Raw genomic sequence first — 24037 nt, forward strand, 5'->3', positions numbered from 1 at the left:
TCTCAGTACTGATACCATTTAAAGCTTACACAAAGGTAAGCCATCAAAGAAGCCAGAAAGGTGGGGGGCCACACAGAGGGGGGTTGCAGGCCACCAGTTGGACAGCACTACTCTTTAATATCCATTTTGAGCACTGGAGACCAAAACTGCTCAGATTATTCTAGATGAGGCCTTACCAGCGCTCTGTAAAGTGGAATAATAACCCTTTCCTCCAGTGAATCTATGCCCACTTTAATATAGCTTTGCTTGCTACAGCAAAGTTTATTATCTACAAGGACTCCATGGTCCTTTACCATTATGGTTTTGCCTAGTGCAGTCACACTAGGGTAAAGTGGCTTGCATATTTTTACATCCCAGATGCATGACTTTACATTCATTTACATTAAATCTCAACTGCCACAGGTTGTCAAGATCATGCTGCAAGGATGCCACATCCTGGACAGTGCTCGGACATTATTTTCCTAGCTATTTTTCTGATTGCTCTTTTTGATTGTTTAATGGATTCGACCCTTGCTTGTTTGACTTTCCTTTGGGTCACTGAGCACTGCTCCTAGTTCCCAATCTCTGTTGCTGACCTTGGCTTGTCTGACTTCCTCCTGTCTGTTGCCTGCCCCTCACTTATGCCTGTTTCCTGGACTAGGGTTTCTTGCAAGTATCCCAGCGAGGCCACATATTACTTTACTATTTCATCAAGATCTTCAGGCTTTTGTACTTCACCTTCACCTCTACCCCTTCGCATTCTGGTTCCTGCATCTGGTAAGCCCTATTGGGGAACTGTATCATGCTTTGGCAAAATCCAAATTGATTAAATCTACTGCAACCTCACTGTCCAGCTTCTTACTAACCTCATCATAAAAATTAATCAGTATAAGTAAACAGTGGGAATTTACTGAGAATCATTTGTGATAAAAACATATTGTCTATAATTATTATTTATACATTTTCTCCTTTTAGGCATGCATTACTTAAATTAATGATTGACTTGTTCCAAAACATGCATAACATCCAGTCATAGAGAAAGCAGCTGTTTACTTATACTGAAATTTACATTTTCGCAAGACTAGACTAGATGTATGCAGTTTTAAAATGAGTACACTTGACTTTTAGAAGAAGAAACAGTAATTCTTTACCCAGTGGGTATAACTTAACATTCATGTTGCAGTGCCAGAAAGTTATTTCTTTATTTAGAACATATATCAAAATAACATGCAAATTTATGTAGGGACCCATAGGGTTAAGCTCCCTATGGCTTTACTTCCCTACTTTTCCTTATCTGTACTGTTATAGGGTAGACCCCCTATACTCAGGTTACAGTTTCTAAAGCTATCCCTTACAGGTTTAGCTCATTTAACCACTCCCCTTGGCAGACTATATAGTGTCTTGCACAAGGAAGTGTTTTCCTCTTTGGCTGCTGATCTGCTACCTGAGGCAGAGCTCCATCGAGCCTGGGTTCAGATCCGGCCCAGTAAGCCACTATCCATCCAAATTAAGTCGGGGACAGGGCCCCGTGAATGAGGAAAAGACAGTATAGCAGCATATTTCATAGCACCCTCTAGAAGTGGTGAGTTCAGACAGAATTATACAGAAAGAGCAGCCATTTGCTCCATCCAGGATAATAGCAAAGGAGTAGTCTTCCTAACAGGCATTACTGGCCTTAGATTAGGGACACAGAAGTGCTAGGGAAATAGGTTAGCAAATATGCCTTGCCCTAACCTCCAAAAGAGCATGGGACTATGCCGGTGAGCTTTCCTACCTATCACACTGTTGTTGTTCTACCTGCCCAATCCTCTTGATGAGAAGGGATACACAGGGGAGCATCATATTTCTGCTATTTATCCAACTTTACATCAACTGTATAACTGCATACTGTTCTGCATCTATTAAGTGAGTATAGATAACCCTGATAACCTTTGTCTTGGACAAATAAAGTAATATCCAGTTCATTCATAAAGAATCCTCTGGCGTCCATTTATCTCTATTGCACCACACTACTTCAACTAGTTGTAGTTCAACAACCCCTCAGCTCCATTATATACCTCCCACGTAGCGGAGGCCCACTCCTGTGCATTAAGGTCGCATGTAACACATGCTCTACAGCACGCTACTAGCCTGGGTTGGCCATATTATAGCCAAATAGGTGTTACATTTGGCGCCCAACGTGCTTTTTGAATCATATTAATTGATTTTTCTAATCCGGAGCCATTGCCTTGAGGGGACTGAGTAGTTGTGTGTGTCACTTTAAATTTTACTGACAGGCTCTGCCGGACGCAATAGGCAAAAGGCGCCGCAGGCCTGATCGTATTTGCAGTGTACTGATTGGCCGTGGGTTCGGGCTTGTGGATTCTACCCGAGTATTCCCATTGGCCGGTGGACCTGTCCATCCAGTGCTGCTGACTTTGGCGCTCTTTTCCCCGAAATCCCGCGTGAAGCAGACCTGTTTACGAGATTTCGGAGGGGGGAGGAGGGGCCTTACGTCACCAGCGCCATTTTGTGGAGAGCTTTGCAAGGAGTGAGACGTGCGTGTCACTGCGCTACATCCTGCTACCAGATAGACCCCTGCGGCTGCACCGGGTACTGCTGACTCCGCTCCACAAATACTACTGAGAGACTACGCGGACGCGAGTCACCGCTTCTACTGTGCATCCACACCCAGCCTACGCCGCGGACGCGGGTAGGACTCACCGGTAAAGGGGAATTGGATAATAACCACTATATTACCAAGCCGCATAGCGGGGAGGAATAACCGGAGTGGGAAGCTATACCCCTGGGGCACAGCCACGTGTTGCACCTTACCTAGACGCGGTTGCGCTGGGATAAAAAAGGGGCACACCAATATACTAACTTTGCTGCTACGCTGTTTCTGCTACCAAGACGCGGCTGCGCTAGGATAAGCTTGCGGGCAGAGCATACATTAAAAGCTCCCTACCGTTACCCAAACTAAGGGTTAGGATACTGCGGAGCAGGGAAGGCGGAGAACTTTCCCCAACATTTAGTGCCATTAGCCATTACCTACACGCGGCTGCGGTAGGATATTACCAGGCACCCAAGCACATTTCCAAGCCGCACAGCGGGGCGGAGTATTTAAGTGTGCGCATTTACCAGTCACCACCACTACCTACACCTAAGATGGCGGATGAGGGGTGGGACGGCTGGCCAGACCCTGAGGCACCGGAGGGGGCCCAGGGCTTAGAGATGGCTGACCTTGTGCCACAAATCAGCAAGGACAGGTATATTTGGACCGGGACTTTCTCTAGAAAATCCTTATCAGCCCGCCGCCACGTAATGATCCCCTGTTGTGGCGGGTGTGGGAAAGATTCCGAATGGGTCTTCAGGGAAGCCACCATCAGGTGCCCTGGATGTCTGTTTCCTTGTTGGGCAGGGCCTCTTACAGTAAAAGAGGAAGAACCTGCCATTCCTGTCCAAACTGGGGAGCCTGTACCAGATGATCTCCCCCGGGTGTCATCACCCATACTGCTGGGCCACACTAGAACCTCTTCAGGGCTCACTTCACCTGCAGTCTCAGATTCCCCTAAAGTGGTTGGGGAGGGAGTGCAGGCATTGGCCCAGTTAAAAATATCTACACCCCAAAGCGAGGAGGTCAAGTCTCCACCAAAGGGGAGGGGTCGCGGACGCACCCCAAAACCAGCTACCATGGCTGGGCCTGGACTTGCAGCATCACATAGCAGCTCATGCCAGGAAAGTAATGCATCGGATGACAACAAGCCCTCCAGATGTTTCCCAAAGCCAAATTGGAACGTTATGGAGTTCAGTTCTTCAGCAGATAGCCCAGACCCTGAGGATCAGGGAGAGGCATCAGCAGTCACTCCACCGCCGCCATGCCATCCTCAACAAGGAGAGGAGGAATTTTGGGTCATGCCCGGCCGGGCAGATCCCTACAAATCACGGTCGGTGTCCCAGGTACAGCGGGTTATAAACAAGCGTGTCCTCAAGGAGTGGGGGTACTATATGCCGTATGCCCCCGAGTGGGTATACGACGAAGTAGACAAACACCTCCAAGAGTGGCTGTACGGAGAACTGTTAGAAAAAACCGATGTCGGATCGGGTGGCATATTTCATTCAAATGCTGCCAAGAGGCAAAAGGACTTGGAATTCCTTAATGCTACTCTCGCTGAATGGTGGTTCGGGAGAACCGTACTGAAGCACTGTGTCAGAACCAGCGGGAAACTTCAGGAGGACAAGGTCCATAGCATCATGGCCAAGCTCCCTAGTGGCGCAAAGATCAATAAGCCGCATCCATCCTTCTACAGGTCCTACGAGGACATCTTAAAGAAGTTTGGGGCAAAGGAGTGAAGTTCCTCCAGGGTGATCCACTGCTTATTTTGCTGGACCCCTGTCCTAATTTTGGGGATTGTTCACAAAGAGACGCGCTCCCTGGAGCTAGAGGTGAACTCTACCACTGGTTATTAAGTTGAACAGTTATAACCGGCCCCGGATGTCTAAATTCTCAGTTAAACCCTATATGGTTCAGGGACTGTTTCCCTTGGGGGCACTGCTGAGAACCCTTGTTTTGTTGTAAATAGTTGGGTGAACAACCAAAAAGACTGCTGCGCCCACCCCACTACAACTTCTATTTTCATCTGCCTGAGGGTAGGGCCCCTTGCCTAATCCACACCACGAAGTGCATGTCGAGAGATCCATGAACACTGGGTTTGGGTGGAAGGCCTGGACTTAATAAAGTTGATGGGTGGGATTGTGTCACAGTTTTGAATGTTAACCCAATGCAACATTTCTTTACAGCCAAGTATGGGCCTGGGAACCTGGAACAACAGGAGTATTTCCCATGTGTGCACCGGAGTGATCCACCAGGACACTCAAGGTGTATGTAAGTCAGTAAAAGTTGCTGTATGTGCCTAACTTTTTCTTCACAGTTATCCAATGTACCCAGGTATACCTCTGGCTAGGATACCAGAAGCGGATGTTGGTACTGTTTATATTTTTGCACTGAATTCTTGCACTATGTTTATTGCTTGAAAGTGTACTTATGGTTATTTACCATTGCCGGGTCGGAATGGATTCTTCCCCCGGGTGAATGTAGGGACCCATAGGGTTAAGCTCCCTATGGCTTTACTTCCCTACTTTTCCTTATCTGTACTGTTATAGGGTAGACCCCCTATACTCAGGTTACAGTTTCTTAAGCTATCCCTTACAGGTTTAGCTCATTTAACCACTCCCCTTGGCAGACTATATAGTGTCTTGCACAAGGAAGTGTTTTCCTCTTTGGCTGCTGATCTGCTACCTGAGGCAGAGCTCCATCGAGCCTGGGTTCAGATCCGGCCCAGTAAGCCACTATCCATCCAAATTAAGTCGGGGACAGGGCCCCGTGAATGAGGAAAAGACAGTATAGCAGCATATTTCATAGCACCCTCTAGAAGTGGTGAGTTCAGACAGAATTATACAGAAAGAGCAGCCATTTGCTCCATCCAGGATAATAGCAAAGGAGTAGTCTTCCTAACAGGCATTACTGGCCTTAGATTAGGGACACAGAAGTGCTAGGGAAATAGGTTAGCAAATATGCCTTGCCCTAACCTCCAAAAGAGCATGGGACTATGCCGGTGAGCTTTCCTACCTATCACACTGTTGTTGTTCTACCTGCCCAATCCTCTTGATGAGAAGGGATACACAGGGGAGCATCATATTTCTGCTATTTATCCAACTTTACATCAACTGTATAACTGCATACTGTTCTGCATCTATTAAGTGAGTATAGATAACCCTGATTACCTTTGTCTTGGACAAATAAAGTAATATCCAGTTCATTCATAAAGAATCCTCTGGCGTCCATTTATCTCTATTGCACCACACTACTTCAACTAGTTGTAGTTCAACAACCCCTCAGCTCCATTATATACCTCCCACGTAGCGGAGGCCCACTCCTGTGCATTAAGGTCGCATGTAACACATGCTCTACAGCACGCTACTAGCCTGGGTTGGCCATATTATAGCCAAATAGGTGTTACATTTGGCGCCCAACGTGCTTTTTGAATCATATTAATTGATTTTTCTAATCCGGAGCCATTGCCTTGAGGGGACTGAGTAGTTGTGTGTGTCACTTTAAATTTTACTGACAGGCTCTGCCGGACGCAATAGGCAAAAGGCGCCGCAGGCCTGATCGTATTTGCAGTGTACTGATTGGCCGTGGGTTCGGGCTTGTGGATTCTACCCGAGTATTCCCATTGGCCGGTGGACCTGTCCATCCAGTGCTGCTGACTTTGGCGCTCTTTTCCCCGAAATCCCGCGTGAAGCAGACCTGTTTACGAGATTTCGGAGGGGGGAGGAGGGGCCTTACGTCACCAGCGCCATTTTGTGGAGAGCTTTGCAAGGAGTGAGACGTGCGTGTCACTGCGCTACATCCTGCTACCAGATAGACCCCTGCGGCTGCACCGGGTACTGCTGACTCCGCTCCACAAATACTACTGAGTGACTACGCGGACGCGAGTCACCGCTTCTACTGTGCATCCACACCCAGCCTACGCCGCGGACGCGGGTAGGACTCACCGGTAAAGGGGAATTGGATAATAACCACTATATTACCAAGCCGCATAGCGGGGAGGAATAACCGGAGTGGGAAGCTATACCCCTGGGGCACAGCCACGTGTTGCACCTTACCTAGACGCGGTTGCGCTGGGATAAAAAAGGGGCACACCAATATACTAACTTTGCTGCTACGCTGTTTCTGCTACCAAGACGCGGCTGCGCTAGGATAAGCTTGCGGGCAGAGCATACATTAAAAGCTCCCTACCGTTACCCAAACTAAGGGTTAGGATACTGCGGAGCAGGGAAGGCGGAGAACTTTCCCCAACATTTAGTGCCATTAGCCATTACCTACACGCGGCTGCGGTAGGATATTACCAGGCACCCAAGCACATTTCCAAGCCGCACAGCGGGGCGGAGTATTTAAGTGTGCGCATTTACCAGTCACCACCACTACCTACACCTAAGATGGCGGATGAGGGGTGGGACGGCTGGCCAGACCCTGAGGCACCGGAGGGGGCCCAGGGCTTAGAGATGGCTGACCTTGTGCCACAAATCAGCAAGGACAGGTATATTTGGACCGGGACTTTCTCTAGAAAATCCTTATCAGCCCGCCGCCACGTAATGATCCCCTGTTGTGGCGGGTGTGGGAAAGATTCCGAATGGGTCTTCAGGGAAGCCACCATCAGGTGCCCTGGATGTCTGTTTCCTTGTTGGGCAGGGCCTCTTACAGTAAAAGAGGAAGAACCTGCCATTCCTGTCCAAACTGGGGAGCCTGTACCAGATGATCTCCCCCGGGTGTCATCACCCATACTGCTGGGCCACACTAGAACCTCTTCAGGGCTCACTTCACCTGCAGTCTCAGATTCCCCTAAAGTGGTTGGGGAGGGAGTGCAGGCATTGGCCCAGTTAAAAATATCTACACCCCAAAGCGAGGAGGTCAAGTCTCCACCAAAGGGGAGGGGTCGCGGACGCACCCCAAAACCAGCTACCATGGCTGGGCCTGGACTTGCAGCATCACATAGCAGCTCATGCCAGGAAAGTAATGCATCGGATGACAACAAGCCCTCCAGATGTTTCCCAAAGCCAAATTGGAACGTTATGGAGTTCAGTTCTTCAGCAGATAGCCCAGACCCTGAGGATCAGGGAGAGGCATCAGCAGTCACTCCACCGCCGCCATGCCATCCTCAACAAGGAGAGGAGGAATTTTGGGTCATGCCCGGCCGGGCAGATCCCTACAAATCACGGTCGGTGTCCCAGGTACAGCGGGTTATAAACAAGCGTGTCCTCAAGGAGTGGGGGTACTATATGCCGTATGCCCCCGAGTGGGTATACGACGAAGTAGACAAACACCTCCAAGAGTGGCTGTACGGAGAACTGTTAGAAAAAACCGATGTCGGATCGGGTGGCATATTTCATTCAAATGCTGCCAAGAGGCAAAAGGACTTGGAATTCCTTAATGCTACTCTCGCTGAATGGTGGTTCGGGAGAACCGTACTGAAGCACTGTGTCAGAACCAGCGGGAAACTTCAGGAGGACAAGGTCCATAGCATCATGGCCAAGCTCCCTAGTGGCGCAAAGATCAATAAGCCGCATCCATCCTTCTACAGGTCCTACGAGGACATCTTAAAGAAGTTTGGGGCAAAGGAGTGAAGTTCCTCCAGGGTGATCCACTGCTTATTTTGCTGGACCCCTGTCCTAATTTTGGGGATTGTTCACAAAGAGACGCGCTCCCTGGAGCTAGAGGTGAACTCTACCACTGGTTATTAAGTTGAACAGTTATAACCGGCCCCGGATGTCTAAATTCTCAGTTAAACCCTATATGGTTCAGGGACTGTTTCCCTTGGGGGCACTGCTGAGAACCCTTGTTTTGTTGTAAATAGTTGGGTGAACAACCAAAAAGACTGCTGCGCCCACCCCACTACAACTTCTATTTTCATCTGCCTGAGGGTAGGGCCCCTTGCCTAATCCACACCACGAAGTGCATGTCGAGAGATCCATGAACACTGGGTTTGGGTGGAAGGCCTGGACTTAATAAAGTTGATGGGTGGGATTGTGTCACAGTTTTGAATGTTAACCCAATGCAACATTTCTTTACAGCCAAGTATGGGCCTGGGAACCTGGAACAACAGGAGTATTTCCCATGTGTGCACCGGAGTGATCCACCAGGACACTCAAGGTGTATGTAAGTCAGTAAAAGTTGCTGTATGTGCCTAACTTTTTCTTCACAGTTATCCAATGTACCCAGGTATACCTCTGGCTAGGATACCAGAAGCGGATGTTGGTACTGTTTATATTTTTGCACTGAATTCTTGCACTATGTTTATTGCTTGAAAGTGTACTTATGGTTATTTACCATTGCCGGGTCGGAATGGATTCTTCCCCCGGGTGAATGTAGGGACCCATAGGGTTAAGCTCCCTATGGCTTTACTTCCCTACTTTTCCTTATCTGTACTGTTATAGGGTAGACCCCCTATACTCAGGTTACAGTTTCTTAAGCTATCCCTTACAGGTTTAGCTCATTTAACCACTCCCCTTGGCAGACTATATAGTGTCTTGCACAAGGAAGTGTTTTCCTCTTTGGCTGCTGATCTGCTACCTGAGGCAGAGCTCCATCGAGCCTGGGTTCAGATCCGGCCCAGTAAGCCACTATCCATCCAAATTAAGTCGGGGACAGGGCCCCGTGAATGAGGAAAAGACAGTATAGCAGCATATTTCATAGCACCCTCTAGAAGTGGTGCGTTCAGACAGAATTATACAGAAAGAGCAGCCATTTGCTCCATCCAGGATAATAGCAAAGGAGTAGTCTTCCTAACAGGCATTACTGGCCTTAGATTAGGGACACAGAAGTGCTAGGTTAGCAAATATGCCTTGCCCTAACCTCCAAAAGAGCATGGGACTATGCCGGTGAGCTTTCCTACCTATCACACTGTTGTTGTTCTACCTGCCCAATTCTCTTGATGAGAAGGGATACACAGGGGAGCATCATATTTCTGCTATTTATCCAACTTTACATCAACTGTATAACTGCATACTGTTCTGCATCTATTAAGTGAGTATAGATAACCCTGATTACCTTTGTCTTGGACAAATAAAGTAATATCCAGTTCATTCATAAAGAATCCTCTGGCGTCCATTTATCTCTATTGCACCACACTACTTCAACTAGTTGTAGTTCAACAACCCCTCAGCTCCATTATATACCTCCCACGTAGCGGAGGCCCACTCCTGTGCATTAAGGTCGCATGTAACACATGCTCTACAGCACGCTACTAGCCTGGGTTGGCCATATTATAGTCAAATAGGTGTTACATTTATGTGTGTGTATCAGAGACTAGTGCAACTTTTGACATAAATTAAACAGGTCTTTCAGGCCTCACTGGTTAATAACTCAGACTGAAACTTCATGTAGTTGTGTATAAATTCAGTTAACAGTTATATAAGTAAATGATTACAGTGACTTTCTTTTGTGAAAAAAGAAGCATAAATCTACATGTGACATAATTAATTAATAATAATACCTTATTTACAAGACAAATTGCCCATTATGAGTAAATAGGTATGTTTACGTTTATATATGGGTGGGTTGAGACAAATTGTTATCACAGCAAAGTCTATAAATGGATTGAGGAAGACACATAGGGGGTTACGTAATAAAGGGCACTAAGTTTGCCCAGGAGTAACCCATAGCAATAAATCAGCAGGTAGCATTTACTGGTCACCTGTTTATAAGCAAACATTTTATTGGTTTCTATAGGTTACTGCACCTGGGCAAACTTAGTGCCTTTTATTACATATGGGGGATCGATTTTTTTAAAGGGGATATATACCATATATTTTTACAATGCACTAAACCATGTAAAATAATGTAAAATAAAAGGAAGTGTTTTTATTTTAATATCTTTGGGTTCAAATATGTCCATAACTGCTTGAAAACTGTGCTCTACCCAGACCCTTTGCAAGCTTCCGATTTAGATTCTTCAGTATGTGGCTCTGAGCCGCCAGCCCTGATAGACTTCACTGACACAGCAGACTAACTTAAAGTGCAGTGAATATGCATAGAGTGGGCGAGGCTTAGCGATGTCACAGGTAGTCCATTCCTGCTCTACTCACTCCTCTCCCCCCCTCCCCCCCCCGGCAGCACAAACAGAGAGACACAGAAGGAGGAAACTGGGAGGCGTTTTCTCTGCTACTGTTGAGTAAAGCCTGTCAGTCAGTGCTGTGACCACTTCCTGTGGGAGACTGAAAAGTTTCATTTTGCTCTGGCTTCTGATTAGAGAGGTTGTGTATGCAGCTCTCATATCATTACAGTTTTAGGAGGTAAAATGTTTTCAAAACATCTTTCTTTCTGCATCATTTCACATTTTGAGGGAGGATGAATATTATAACGGAATATGAGCTTTATATAAAATGTATCCTTAAGAAGGATATTAATGAGCTGGAGAAAGTGCAAAGACGTGCAACTAAACTGGTTAAGGGGATGGAAGATTTAAGCTATGAGGTGAGACTGTCGAGGTTGGGGTTGTTTTCTCTGGAAAAGAGGCGCTTGCGAGGGGACATGATTACTCTGTACAAGTACATTAGAGGGGATTATAGGCAGTTGGGGGATGTTCTTTTTTCCCATAAAAACAATCAACGCACCAGAGGTCACCCCTTTAGATTAGAGGAAAGGAGCTTCCATTTGAAGCAGCGTAGGTGGTTTTTCACGGTGAGGGCAGTGAGGTTATGGAATGCCCTTCCTAGTGATGTGGTAATGGCAGATTCTGTTAATGCCTTTAAGAGGGGCCTGGATGAGTTCTTGATTAATCAGAATATCCAAGGCTATTGTGATACTAATATCTACAGTTAGTACTAGTGGTTGTATTTATAGTTTATGTATGTGAGTGTATAGATTGGTAGGTGTGGGTTGGGTGTGCTGGGTTTACTTGGATGGGTTGAACTTGATGGACACTGGTCTTTTTTCAACCCTATGTAACTATGTAACTATGTAACTATGAGGTGCAGAGTACAACACCTCCCTAGATGCAAATGCTTACTAAATGATCACAAAGGGGCAGGATTTTAAAACTCTTACTGCTACTGTATATCACTTGTGCATAGACTCTTTCTAAATTATGACCTTGAACTCAATAAAGGCATTTAACAAATCCAGAAGGGGACTAATCAGTCTCTGACTCTGAAAATTAGCAATATTGTGTAGGGAACAGGCCTACTGTGCTTTTACACAAAGCATAAAAATGACACTACAATAAGAGCGGCATTATACAGTGTGTGTTTTTCTTAAGTTTGCTGATGAAAGAAATACTGTATCTATAATGTAAATGTCATCTATATTAAATGTCACATTATCCCATCTAATATGTGTTCCCTATGGAAATTCTATGTATGGCATATTTTTCTTTGAGTGCAATATTTTATAAATACCTTTTCCCTCTGTTTTAAGCTTCTTTTCAGTCTCTTTGAGATCAGCTTGAAAATAATAAAAAAAAGAACAAGTGAAAAGAGATAAATATATATATATATATAAAATCATTTAATATTTGCACCTATAGAAAGAAATAGAAACTTGCAGAAATAAAATGTATTTATATGCTGTGTAGAACACCTTCAGAATTACACAGCACTGCATATTATTAAGCATTGTAAGAAAACTTTGAAATTATTGATTGCAATGATATAGCCACTCTTATGTGTTGGCAATGGTTGTGTGAAAGCACATGCAAAAAAATTATTACTACTATTATTATGCTTTTTACATCTACAATCGGTATATTTTAACATTGGTCCTGTTGACTGGATTTTGCCAACTCCAGAGAGGTTCAAAACATAGCATACATTTATGTGTTTACAAACTGTGCAATGTGAGATTTTACAAATGCAAGGAACTGTGCATTATTTTGCTCACTTTGTATAAACTTTAGCTTAACTCTTAATGCTGGCAAAATTGCTCATTTTACAAATAGTCACCATAGCATCCTGAAGGCATCTTATAGATGCACCACTAACATCGTCTATAGATTTTTTAAATTACCTTTCTTTTCTTTCTTGTGCTTTTCATCCTCTTTTTTATCTGCTAGAAAATAAAATAGTAAAATTACCATAAAAATATGGAATGATTTATGTGTATATATATATATATATATATATATATATATATATATATATATATATATATACAGTATATATATATATATATATATATATATATATATACAGTATATATATATATATATATATATATATATATATAAACATATTTAAACAGTTAAAGAGCAATTGTTAATGAAAAATCTAATGGACATGTCATCCATACTGAAAGTTTTATTGTAATAGCAATCCTTTGTTCAATTTAGTAAAATCTAACTAAAAAACACAAAAATGCCCAACTGCAAGCCCCAACTGCTTCTCCTTAAAAGAATACCCTCTACATACCCTTTGAAAAAAAACCTAAGAAGTAAAATTAAAAAAGTAAGAAATGATTTGTGATGTGCTTTTTCTTACATCATCTATTGATGTATGTCCTGTGGTTTTACATTTACCATTCAGAGATCAATATAAAACACTGAAATTTTTAAATAGACATTCATAATAAAGAAGGTTTAATGGTCACAGGTAGGGATGAGAGAACATTTTTACTCTTTTATTCATATTTTTATTTACAGTATAGGTTTTGTGTTGAAATTGTCAGTTTTGCCAGTGATAAACAGGCTTGTGAATACACACCTGAAATTTTCCGTACTGTCGGTTTCATATTTAAAAAAACAAAACAAAAACACTCCAATGAAAAGTCCTTCTTTGACAATGTAGTGAAATATACAAGCCATTGAAGAGCTAAAATACCTTAACTGCAACATAATTTCACCTTTCAATTGATTCCACTGCATTTTGCTTTGTTCCATTGCATTTGCATTTTGGTTTTACTGAACATTCCACAATTTTCTTTTATACTTTTATGCAAATTGATACCCCCTGAGTATACCAGTCACTGGTGTGTGCATGGTTGTGAGTATTAAGACAGAGATGTTTTTAAAATTCAGCTGTTCCATGGCAATGAAAAACAACCTTCTCTTGACCCTGAAGAAGAGTACTGTTTGTATATTGGAGTTTTTTCAATAAACTTTTTTTTTTTTGGAAACTAAAATAAATTCTTTTTGATTTTTTGTCCTACGAGTGCAATACATTTCTTTGTATTTATGCATATTTATCAGCACCCAGGCAGCTAATTTACTTTACATTTGAATGCTCATGCTATATATAATTAGCTGCCTGGGTGCTGATAAATATGCATAAATACAAAGAAATATATTGCACTCATAGGACTTGTAGCGAAAATCAAAAATAATTTATTTATATATGTATATTTATATATTGTGAAAGTCATTGGCAATGGTGAGAAGCCCCAAAAAAGGTTCCAGAGTGTGGAAGTTACCCTGGAAGGTGAGATTTCCAAAGAAAAGACAAGAGGGTTGATTCACTAAAGTGTGATAACACTTATCGCATGCTTTTTTTGCACTAAAATTGATGCGAAAAATCTGCGTAATTCGCTAAAGTATTATTGCATGCGTTAAGGCGTATATCACATGCGTTAAATAGCGCGCAACTGTATGCGTTAATTTTACCGCATTGCGTTAATTCTCGTGCAGAAATAATACTACCGCATGATTCACAAACACTTAGACGCATTAGTCAATGCGAAAATTAACACCTTCTTGGGGCAGGTGGTAATTATAGAAAAGTACAGTTCATGAGCTTTTGGCAACACAATATGGACTTTGCAGTGTGATTTATTCAAGTCTGTGTTGGCCCTAGAGTGATGCATCCTCCAGTTTACAGGGAAATGGTCATTTTCAAAAAAAGTAGTTTTACAAACGTAATGGTGTGTATGGCTAATATGGCGTGTGCACGATAAGTAGCGCGCGTGTGTTAATTAGCACGTGCAACAAGTAGCATGCTGCATTAATTAACGCGCATTGCGTCAATAGTCTTTGTGACTTAAATAACGCAAAAAGCATCGCATCTAAATATCCTTTTAAAGAATCATGCGTTAAGACGCAAAAAATAAGACGCGATGCTATAAATAGCGCTCATTTTATCACACTTTAGGGAATCAACCCTAACTTTTGAAGACATTTGATGGACTGTTTGTTGATGAACTGTGTTTCTGTGAGCTTTATGTTGGGAAGAATTTGCTCTAAATAAACCTGTGTATTTGCCTGAAGAAGTGGTGTCCCTGAAGTGTACAGTGTACATGTCACAATGTTCTCCTCATCAAAGTGACAATATGTCAGCAATTTTGAAAAGACACAAATGTACTGCCATTGATCCTTATATATCTCTGCAGAAAAGAACACTAGAAGCAAAGTGGCTTTGAAATGTAAGATAATTGTGCATAAGTTATGATTAATGTTACATTACTATCTACAACAACATAAATGGTTACAGACTCTCTCTCTGTTATAGTCAACAGCATATAACTATGAATATAATTCTAATTGACTAGAACAGTATGCAATAGCATTGAAAAGCCTTCCATGCAATACAGCTTACATAACTTGCAATTTTTAGCCTTTTAAACCAACACTTGTTATCCCTATCTAAATATCTCTAAGTTTTCAAACTCATGAACAAGCATGTAATTAGCAATTAGTCATCAGTTTGAAATGTTCTCACTATTACTGCAAATGAAAATGGAATGTGACAACACAAATTTGTGAACTTGCTTTAAAAATTAGATGCTATCTAGTTATTACATTTAGTTTTCGTTGTTGGTTTTAATACATGTTTCTGAATTTTAATTTATTTTAATTTAATTTAATTAATAACTTATTAAAGCTCAGATCAGTTAATATATTAATTAAAACTGAACATTTGTTGAACTTAAAGAAACTTTATGTAACAATGTAAACGTTTTCTTTTTAAGTAAACATTTTTAATGACATACAGTAATTTGAGATATGATGAGTTGTTTTATTTTGCTTTCAAATTATAAAAGATTGCCTTCAGTATGCTTAAAAATATTTGTAGCAAGAGTAAGGCTGATTCATTTTTATTGTATTCATTTCTTACAGTGCTGTAAGTAACAGAAAGTTTTGGTACTTTAAGATAAATATTAATATCCAGGCCAGAAATGGTTTATAACATTTAGTGAAATGACAAGAGCAACCAATTTAGACATTTCTCCTTAATAAAGAAAAAATAACATGTCCATTTCTATCTAAGCATTCATTAAGAGAAACAAGAACCAGTAAGGAACTCATAATAAGATGCCAATGATGTCATCTAACAGCAACAGGTTAGATAATATTCAGATGTGTAACTGATATTACACTCTCAAGGTACACTACGCTTGTAGATGGTTTATAAAGCACAGTAGGGAAAAAAAATAGAAAATGCATTAATGGAATGTTTTTTTGTAAGTAAACCAAATACATTATTTGATGACTCAGAACATGCATTGAAAACATATTTTTTAAATAATACCCTACAGGAGCCTTCTGTAAGTATATAAGAACCTGGACTAACGTATCATCTACTAACAATGCAGTATCCCATATTACTATTTCCTCACTTGCCAAATTTTTTAGGCAGGTTCAATTTCACAGCTAATCCATGTCTGGCAAAAAAAATCGCTCATCACTATTTAGATGCTGTAAATGTCAAACATTTTGAACTTTACTACATCTTGGTTTATTTTTCATGTTTTTAATACAGGTACTGATAATAAATACATTTAACTGAGGAAAATGACACAAGTGATGCAGGGCTTTGTTGTTTTGGAACTGATATATTTGTGTTATACAGGGTGGTTTCTCCGCTTGGTGTTTTGTCCTCTGGAAAGCAGCTGTGTACAAAAACCTTTGTGCCACTTGCCTAAATGGTTTGCAGTTATACAAGAACCAAAGCCCTGTGCTGGTAAATTTTGCAACCCTTGCAAACTGGACAGTGTCATTACTAGAGTTTGTGGGGCCCCCCTGCAGAGGAACTTTCAATGGCCCCCTGTTAACACTTCCCTTACCTATCCCTTCCAATCACTTTTGTGGGCTCTACCTCCACCCTGTGTGCATCTGCATCCCTATTCCCTTTGTCCTCCCTCCACCCTGTGTGCATTCCAGTTCCTTTTGAGAGTTACATGATGTGAAGCATGATGTCACTTCCGGGTGCATGCAGCGGTGACAACTGCTTGTAGACATCCCCTCAGATCCCATTGCAGGTTTTGCGGGGGCCTTATTTATGCCACTGAAACTGGAGAGAGCTATGACAGGTAGGCCAGAATCAGTTATACAAAGTAAAAAAATCTGCAATTCACCCTTACATTTTTTAGTTTTGAGAGAAGAATATGTGTGCAGCATGATGCATGTGAATAAGAAAGCTTTTAGTTTATATGGCTTCTTTAAGCACGTTTCACCTTAACCTCTCTGGTTCCCCCATAAGGAGTAGGAGCTAGTGATGAGCGAATCTGTTCTTTTTTGCTTCGCCGAAAAATTAGTGAAACAACAGAAAAATTTGTGAAATGTGTCCATTTTTACGTGACTGTGCCCAATTTGACATGACTGCAACTTTTTTTGATGCACCCACTAATTTTTCTTGCCGAAATTGATTGCCCATTTCACAAAAAAATTTGCAGATGGCGAAATTTTGCTGCAAATGCATGCCTGGCAAAAAAATCTCGTATATGATACTAAGCCATGAAAGCTAATCATAATTATTTTGTCACTCTTGCAACTCATAGGTGTTCAGTCAGATTTATCAAAAGTTAGAAAATTCCTTTCTTTTCACATTTTATCGCCAGTGAAAACATTTGAATTAAGTGGATATATTCCCATTTTTATCATGCTTTCCCAGTGTTTTTTTCTGGGTAAAAACATGAAAAACCTTTGTGAGTACAGAAGGCTAAATTGTTTTTCTTGGTAAACTTTTCTTTATTCAAGTTTTAATAAAAATGTTTCCCCCAGCATTCCACACATGACTTCTCAATCTAAAACATTATTGAGGCATTTTTACAGTTTTTTTTTTTAATCTTTCAGTCAAACATAATTTTATCCTATGGGATAGAATGAAACTTGATTCCACTTTTGCAAATGTATCACAATTCAAGTCTATAGCAAAGTTTTGACTGGAGGACTGGGTGTGCAAGGTTTGGAAAGGAAGTAAAATCCAACTTTCAATAATTCTGCATATTAGCACGGCACACATTTGCACAAGAAACACCTAAGAGCTTAAGAAAAATTGCACTGCCATGCTCCCCATCAAAATACCCCAGGTAGGGTTGTTTTTAATAGGGGAGGAGCACTGGCTATGGGAAAAAGGTTAGAACATTTATTGAGGCATATTGAGGCATATTTATGGTGTACCAACTTAAGAAAGCACAACATTTGCAGTATGAGGACTGCAGTAAGAAAGCATTATTTAAATTATTTTTAAATCTACCCATTTATTACAGAAAGTTTTTTAAGGAGTAAAAGAAAATGATAATATTTAATATTCATTGTACTGAAAGCTGCTCTGGGTAATGAACATGCATATGTGAGTGATTCTGGTTGCAAAGATTTGGCTTTAGCATTTGCATCCAACAGAGTCCATGTAAAATGAAATATTTGATATGGTTGCATGATCTGCTTAAGAGTCCTGTGATATATATAAGTAGAATTATAATTATAAGGTTCCTGCACTTTATTTAATGCTTATTAATTGCATTTATTTACATGCAACATTGGACTCTAAGAACTATGAAATTGGGCATTTAGGGACATGAGCTACACTGAGAACACCCCAAAACTGCTGACTGCTGCTACTGTTTCTAAATTAAAACATAAAGGAGTGAACTATTATTAGAGTTGTTTAATAATGACATAAAATCTGTTATACTGCTTATATTGCCAACAAAATTGTAATGTCACCATAAAAATGCCATAAATAATACAGCACTACTTGATTTTTTCTAGCAAAGGAGTTTAATGTAATTGGCTGTAAAGCAAGCATATACATTGGTTTCAAACATTGTTATACTTTAAATCAGCATCTTATTCAGCACATAAAAATGATGCCAAAACAAAGCAGACATTAAACAAGATATATACAATATAAAATACTAGTCCTGCCTATAAATGTAGGCAAAGGAATATTTCTTATTTTTCACATGCTTCGGCTCTTTGGCTCATAATTAAGACATGTTAATTATTTGGTTGACTTCACTTTGATTATGTTTTCACAACAAAAACAATTCTGTTGAGCCAGTGAATTAAATATACAGTATATCCATAGTATTATCTGAGCTTATTTACAATAAATCTGTGTTTTTCTTTTTGGTGAGATCATACAAAAGCAAATATTATGCAGAAAGGTATTTTAAAATGTATATTGGCCCATACATTGAATAAGGCATAATGAAGTAAAGTCTTAAAAGGGATGTAAAGTCAAAATTTTAACTCAGTGTTTATTTATAGCCCTAAGATAGGAAAGCGCTATAAGAGATGTTGTTATAGAAAATCAGATGGCAATGCAGTTAAAACACTGCTAACGAAAGCTCTGTATTGCTCAGTGTCTGCAGCATAAGTGAGTAGTACGTGTGTTTCACCCTCATGTTGCACTTCCTTTATCTGTGCCTAACTTGCTGTTATCAGAAACTGGCCAATGACGCTCCAGTAAGCAAATTCCTGTAATTTTATTTTTCAAGTCTGATATAGGACAGTTCCCTCTTTTGTATTTTTATTTTGGTACAGAGCAGTCCACTGCTTTTTGTCAGGATGGCCACTGGCCCTATAGTTTTCCAGAGCTCATTTCAGGGGAATAACATAAAATGCAAAATACAAGGCTTCAAATGGTAGATAATTTTTAATGGTTTTATATTGCAAATGTATTTAATTTGGTCTAAATAACACACACACACAAATTATGATTTTTGACTTTACATTCCCTTTAACAAATCAGTTTACACAGACAGCAAGACAATAAGTTCTCCTGAGCTCCTTTTCTGACAAGTATACTAGAAACTTTCTATATTTTTTCCATGTTTTTACTATCTTTACACATATTATTAAGTATCTATATATGCTAGTTATTACAGTTAGTGATAATACAAGTATGGGATCCTGAAAGTTCTGAAATAAAGGAATGTAATTTCCTATAGAGCTCATTTTAAGCAAACAATCCTTATTTTTGTAATGCTTGGGACCTGGGACCCTAGGGGTCTTTGTGTAATTAGGATCACCTATAAGAGATGGCCTTTCTGTAATTTGGATCTTTCAAAGGTTTCCAGATAACAGATCCTATACCTGCAATAGTAAAACAGTACATTGTACTTGATGGTAACTAAGCTCCATAAATCAGCTTAGGGTTCTTGTAATGTGTAAATATTTTTGTCAGACTTAAGGAGGAGCTCTAAATAACAGAAATAACCCATATATGAAAAACTCAAGATCCCAAGCATACCAGATTGCAGATTCCATAGCTGTACCTGTAGCTGAAATACTTACTGACTGACATACATTACATTACTAAGCTATTTTAAATTATTAGACATATTTGGTAAGTAACTTTTTTAACATTAAAAAAGACCCTACTATGCTATTTTATAATAAATACAATTTTGACTACATAATAACAGCTATTACTATTTGTATTACTAAAACATGTAATTAAAAAAAAATATTAGCAAAAATACATGAAATAAAAAATCTTATTATACATTTCTGCAGGACCAAAGCAAAACTAATGTTATAATTGACAGGATTATGCCTGATCAAGAGAATGTGCTGATCTCCAAAACTGTGCAAGAAAAAACATGTTAAAATCTAGAAACTGTAAAAGGGTATGGAGTGAATAGAAAATGCCTGCTTACTTGTACCTAGTGTATCTTGCTTTGCTGTATTTATCTCTCAGATCTAACAATGATGTATGCCTTTAATATGGTTTAAATGTAATATACCTTTGCAACTGATTCATGCAATATTGCCCAACCCATGCATATATGAATGTGATTTTACTGATAGAAACATACACTATGCACATAGCAGACCCATACCACAGTCACAATCAAATATAATAGGACAAATGTGATATGCCTCTGCAGTTGATTCCCAAAATATGGGCCAATCCATGTATGTCTAAATGTGATTCTGCTGAGAGAAACATACACTGTGCACATAACAGACCCACCACACAGTCACAATCAAATGCTGATACCTCAAATACAATTTATAATGTGCATTTAGGAAATAATGAAGGTCTAATCTCCTTTTTCAGAATATATTAAAACAAGAACAATAACATTGCAAAATGATATGTATATATATCTGTGCTACCTTCTAGGTAAACTTCTAGGTAAACTTTTGTAGAGCAAACCCCGCCCCCCCCCCCCCCCCCCCCTTTTTTCTCCTGTGATTTTTGCCATTGTGTTTAAACATATACTATTAACATCTCTCTCATTTTCAGGTACTGATGGGCACACCCATTTACATACAAACAATGTATGTAATGCTTGTTAGAACAAACCATTGAGCTAATGAAATAAACAAATTCTAAAAATCTATTTAAAATCTTCCTTTCTCATAATTTCCTTTCTCATAGATTCTTCATGACAGCATATTTGCTGTATCATTCGATTTGGCTGTAAAGCAGATTCATTAAAAACTGTTAGTTCAGAATAAATATAACAGACTAAGCTGTCTTCAGTTTACAAACAATACCATGTTTTATCTTTATCTTACAGTTTAGGAACTTTATATACAATACATAAATTATTTTATCTGTTCTATTTTATTGTCCATGAGAGAACTTTCTGTGTACCTGTAATGATAATCTGGGGGCAACCACTTTAAAAAGAAAGGGGACGTATTTACAAGTTTATATATGTGTTAATGTGTATTGATATGTTAAAAGGCTAAACCTTAATTTCATTTGCCTAAGTAGTTGCTCCCCTTATAAAAACACAAAAAAAGTATCCAAAGGCAAAAACAATAAAAGCAAACTGTAGGTATTTGGTTTACAGTCTGTTTAAGATAAAAACATTTGTACATACTTGTTTTTTCTTCATAAATGGCTTTTGGTGTCTTCAGTTCATCTAGTTGTAGAAAACGTAAAAAAAATGTAAAAAACAATGAAAGAACAATGAAAGAACTGTCAAATACTGCAAAGTTATATTGTGTATACATACATACAGTATGTACATGTTTGTGTGTGTGTGTGTGTGTGCGTGTCAGGTGAAGTTATTAGTAGTTTTTCATTTTGACTGAATCGCCTAATGCTAGTTAACATACTATATACCCACCATTTCATTATTTACCAGTTTGACTGAAAATCTGCCCAGGAACTGCTAACTGCAGATAGTGTTGTGATTGCACTAATGGTTAAATTTATAGTAATATTTACTTTATTTTCTAACTCGTATCAGATTTTTGTATCAGGCAAACTGATGGCTGGTTAGGTAGCCCTAAGAAAGGAAAGCACTATAACAGATGTTGTTCTGAAAAATCAGATGACAAAGCAGTTAAAAGAGGGTTAAAAACAACTAACTGGAGCTCTGTACTCCTCAGCGTCTGCAGCTGAATAAGGAGTGGGCATGTTTCATTCTCCGCTCATATCATAACAGGATTCTGGGAAGAAATTCCTTAAGACTCCTAGAAAAGCCCATTTACATGGGCTTTGTCCCATTTACATGGGTATATCCTATAGGCTAAAGCTCACCCACTGGGTTTAAAGCAGAAGCCAGGATAATAGCTGATCAGATTCCCAACTACAGACCAGTTTCACCCTTTTTGGGGCTCATCAGTGTAGCGCAGGGTTTTCTGATCAGCTTAGGTAGAGCCAGGAGTGGGGATACACGAACAAGCTAAAGGGATTGAGGAGACCGCCTCATACGTATGCAAATGTCATAACAGGATTCTGGGAAGAAATTCCTTAAGGCTCCTAGAAAAGTCCATTTACATGGGCTTTGTCCCATTTACATGGGTTTATCCTATAGGCTAAAGCTCACCCACTGGGTTTAAAGCAGAAGCCAGGATAATAGCTGATCAGATTCCCAACTACATGTTTCACTTCCTTATCTGTGCCTGACTTGCTCTTATCTGCAACTGACCAATGACATTCCAGTAAACAAACTCCTGTCCTTTTTTTTCAATCTGGTAAAGAACAGACCCTGCTTTTCATTTAGAAATGATGGTGAATTTTTAATGGGTTTATATTGCAAATTTATTTCATTTGGTCTTAATAACACACACAAGGATTATTCTTTTTGACATAACATCTCCTTATTAGAATAATCAGATGAAACTTGAGCACATGTAAAAGATTAAATTTAAACTTGAGCACATGTAAATTAGCATAATTTTCCTCTCTGTAATTGATTTGCTGATTTAAACACAAGTTTCATGCAAAGCATATATTTCAATTACTGTGTGCAGTGCTGACTAAGATGGTGCTGTTATGTGATAACACTTTACCACAACTGTCATTTTCCACTATGACAACATTTTTAGAGGCTGTCATAGTTACATAGTTACATAGGGTTGAAAAAAGACCAGAGTCCATCAAGTTCAACCCATCCAAGTAAACCCAGTACAGATAAATAAAAAGTCATAGAGTGCAAGCAGATTAGTTTTGTATATACGCTTGGTATGACTGATGATCTTTGGTTCCTGAGTAAGGCAGGAGCTCATGCTGGTAGATGATTAAAGCTTCAAGCATAATGTGGTTCTTTAACCCTATTTATCTGACAGTCTCTATATTTAAAATGCTAAGCTATCAGCAATGATCAGTCATACACATAAATGTTATGATATTTAGCATTATTAACTGTTTCTGCTTTAGCATTTACTGTAAACATTGCAGGAAACAAGCTAAAAATGAAGTCAACCAGTCAACCATTTTGCAAATACTCAGCCTTAATAACTCATTTTATGCTTTATAACCTCACACATATTGGGGCCTTTGTACAACTTTCAAATAATTAGCAATATGCTTAAACATCAGTTGATCTACTGCAAAATGTTTGAAGTTGACACTTAATTTTCAACTTGGTCCACCATATACCAACTATTAAAGGGGGCCTGTCACCCACACACACACACACACACACATATATATGTATATATATATATACAGGTATAGGACCTGTTATCCAGAATGCTCGGGACCCAGGACTTTCCGGATAAGGGATCTTTCCGTAATTTGGATCTCCGTACCTTAAGTCTACCATCTTTGTTGGGATCAAGTACTTGTAATAATGAAGTATATGAGAAATGGCCTTTCCGTAATTTGGAACATTCTGGATAATGGGTTTCCGGATAGCGGATCCTATGCTTGTATATATATTTATTATATAAAATAAAAGTCCTTTAAAAATTAAACATGAAACCCAAATTCTTTTTTTTAATTAAATCATCCATAGCTGTTATAAATATATTTAAACATATGAGCTGTCAATCATATATTGCCTGCCCCACAGATTTTTTTTATAATTACTTTAATTCCCATTCAGCACTTCAGAGATATCCCTTAGATGGCAAATGCATAAGATTTTGTAGTAATACAAAGCTTTCCTTAATAACAG

At 39.7% G+C, this 24037-nt stretch overlaps 2 protein-coding genes across 51 annotated transcripts in view; both read right to left on the reverse strand.

Annotated features, from left to right (window-relative positions):
- LOC101734009 overlaps window positions 1-11965 on the reverse strand; it is a 48784-nt gene extending 36819 nt beyond the window's left edge. The window contains exon 1 of the mRNA XM_012963807.2: window positions 11917-11965. The gene's annotated coding sequence lies outside the window, so the exon portion shown is untranslated. The remainder of the gene's footprint in view (window positions 1-11916) is intronic.
- Window positions 11966-20863: 8898 nt separating this feature from the next.
- The window catches only part of trdn (triadin), a 245141-nt gene continuing 241967 nt past the window's right edge, over window positions 20864-24037 (reverse strand). For 23 of the 50 annotated variants that reach the window (XM_031902075.1, XM_031902101.1, XM_031902078.1 and 20 more), the window contains 2 exons: window positions 21509-21550; window positions 20867-21097 (listed from right to left, as the gene is read on the reverse strand). In XM_031902075.1, coding sequence (XP_031757935.1) covers window positions 21063-21097; window positions 21509-21550 — 77 coding nt within the window. In that variant the 3' untranslated portion in view covers window positions 20867-21062. Of the gene's footprint in view, window positions 21098-21508; window positions 21551-24037 lie in introns of all 50 variants that reach the window. The other 27 variants (XM_031902091.1, XM_031902092.1, XM_031902108.1 and 24 more) reach the window with 6 other exon arrangements.

Source organism: Xenopus tropicalis, chromosome 5 (assembly GCF_000004195.4).
Source record: "Xenopus tropicalis strain Nigerian chromosome 5, UCB_Xtro_10.0, whole genome shotgun sequence".
Classification (NCBI taxonomy): Eukaryota; Metazoa; Chordata; class Amphibia; order Anura; family Pipidae; genus Xenopus; species Xenopus tropicalis.